This window comes from Montipora capricornis, chromosome 13, assembly GCF_036669925.1.
Source record: "Montipora capricornis isolate CH-2021 chromosome 13, ASM3666992v2, whole genome shotgun sequence".
NCBI lineage: Eukaryota > Metazoa > Cnidaria > Anthozoa > Scleractinia > Acroporidae > Montipora > Montipora capricornis.
This window is the reverse complement of record NC_090895.1, coordinates 16,827,130-16,829,629: the sequence shown is the minus strand read 5'-3', so window position 1 is coordinate 16,829,629 and position 2,500 is coordinate 16,827,130. Positions and strand designations below refer to the sequence as shown.

The 2,500-nt window shown below is 40.0% G+C and overlaps 1 protein-coding gene across 1 annotated transcript in view; it reads left to right on the top strand.

The window, feature by feature from the left end:
* The window catches only part of LOC138030145 (nuclear factor related to kappa-B-binding protein-like), a 48,784-nt gene that overhangs the window by 36,788 nt on the left and 9,496 nt on the right, over positions 1–2,500 (top strand). Inside the window, exon 23 of the mRNA XM_068878025.1 lies at positions 905–961. Coding sequence (XP_068734126.1) covers positions 905–961 — 57 coding nt within the window. The remainder of the gene's footprint in view (positions 1–904; positions 962–2,500) is intronic.

Genomic DNA, 2,500 nt, shown 5'->3' with positions numbered 1-2,500 from the left:
GGACATGATGTTTGCAATCGCAAAAAAGTCTATTGGACCTCCCTCTCCCCCATACCAATGTTGATAATTTAGGGTACATGTGCAAACCTTTGGCCGTTTCTAAACCAACATTTGATTAGTGGGAGTTGGGGAAAGTGTGGAGAAATTAATATTTTATCACACAGACAAATACTAAGGGAATGAGCATTTTATAGTGATGTGTTTCATTTTCCAAATGAGTTTCGATCTCGGGAATGAAGGAACTAAAATTGTTGCAGACATGTTTCAGCAGAAACTTCAGCCTTCGTCAGTGAAAGTGTTGCATGATCATGCAAACTGAATATGAATATCTGATAAATGTTAATGGGGACAACGTGTAACACTTGCTCTCGAGAGGTGCTATACACTCTTAAACATCCTTCCCACGCGAACAAAAATCCAAAGCACTCTGACTTCCTTAAAAGGGAACCTCCAATCTGGCAACTGAGTCATTTTAAGCCGAACGAAATTATGTGTCGAATCTAATGTGTTTGAATTTATCGGAAAAAAATGAATTCCAGAATCACTTATTTTTTCTTTCAAATTTCTCATAAAGTTCCCGAATTGTATCGTTTTTCTTCAGCCCAGGTTGTCCAACCAGTAAGCCAGGTTTTAGTGCTTTATTCAGAGTTTACATTTTCATTATTTACCTTAAGTTCTTGCAGTTCTGTTACCATGGGAACTGTAATTTTTACATGCAGGTATTTCGAATTTAGCTGAAATATTACTGGTCTTAGCCAGTTGCAATTACATTTCAGAAATTTCTCAGCCTGTAGTATAAATTTGATAATACACGGGTCAGTAGATGAGTATATGCTATTTAAAGAATCGTAAAGCGATGCCATGATTGTTTGTTTTCACTGTCAATTCTTATTTGCGTTGGCAGGTCTGCGAGCTTTTAAAGGATTCTCAGTTTCTTAATCCTAATTCATCCGACCCTCAGGTTAGTAGAATTCGCCACTTATGTCCAGAAATGCACATAATTCAATATCCGCCTAATTTTGAGACTCTACACAAAGTGTCCTTTTCGGTCTAAGCGTTTGCTACCTATATTTCTTGCAATGAGGTTAGTGTAAGGGTTAGCATCATTTTGAGGATAAAAACAGCTGGTTACAGTATCTTTACTTGTACTCGGAGGCCCGTAGATTTTCCTAGATAAGTCAGGAAGAGGAAAGGACCTCTGCCAGCTGCCTTGACTCTCTTTGGTTTGCCGCTTATTCACCGAAATGGATAAATGAGGCCAGTTTAAAACCAGTGAAAGCAATTGGGCCATGTTAGAAATAATATTGCTGATCAAATAGGTGCCCATAGTTCATTGTTGACATCCTTCATATGTAACAGTAACAGCTATAGATGCCAGAGCGGATTTTCTTGTGAGCATTGGGCGATGGGTGTGACTCTGTGAGTCGTTTGACACTGATCATCTTGCAGCAAGACAAATGAAAGAAAAATTGGAATGGGAGCTCCTCGACTTTGTTGCATGATCACACTGTACCTTTTATCCAACATTTAAGTCAATATTTTCCTCTAAGATGCTCTGCAACTTATCGCGAAGGTCGGTGTGATGTTTTGGGTTAAATGTGCATCCTTTGCTGACTAACGACTACCGCCCAAATCTTTTTGCAGCTTGTGTTTCAAACGTCACCTTTTGAAATAAGCGTTTTTGGAGCACCTAAAATACTTGCCAATACCTTCGTGGCATTTGCCGTAATTAAGACTTGGACTTCGCTTTTGTCCCGCGCACACAACAACTTCACAGCTGCATACTTGTATCGGTTTTCTGTGAAAGCGAGCCTGGATGAGGGTCGCTACATTTAAAGTCAAAGCGGCCGGCAAAGGTCCCTTCTTCCTTCTGACGTATCTAAGAATATCAAAGGGGCCTCTGCTCACAGATGACCGGAGTTTGGGGAGACACTTTGTGATGTTGTTTGTATTCCCAGGCACAAGTGATGCCACAGGCACTCCAAGCTCAGTGTGAGGGAAAGCCAACATAGCCGACAAAAATATAAAGATTTGTATGGAAATGTCAATAAAAGATTCTCAATCAAAAACCCTTACCTTACTGCCATTGTGGGTCGCTTCCTTCACGTTCACATTCGATGTGATTTGAGCCATTTTTTGATTCCTCGCTTGTCAACGATATTATAAAATCCCAAGGCTGCACACTCCATTCTGGGGAGATTATCAAATTGAGTCAAGTATTCCCGGATAAAATTTTCCCATGGTTACAATTCAACATCAGAATTATCTGACAAAGCATGTTTTTGACGTTTGTCAACAAGAAGGAGGCGTGACTGTGATTGGACGAGTGAGACAATGTATTCATGGAGAGAAAAGCAAGGGGACTTTTCGTGAGACATATTAAAATGGACATACCAGCAATTAACCATGCAAACTCTAGACATCATTCGTTTGAAGCCTATACTTCCTTGTTGGCCATTACAATATCTGGTCATGTAACCTTTTGATCCCCATTGTGTAC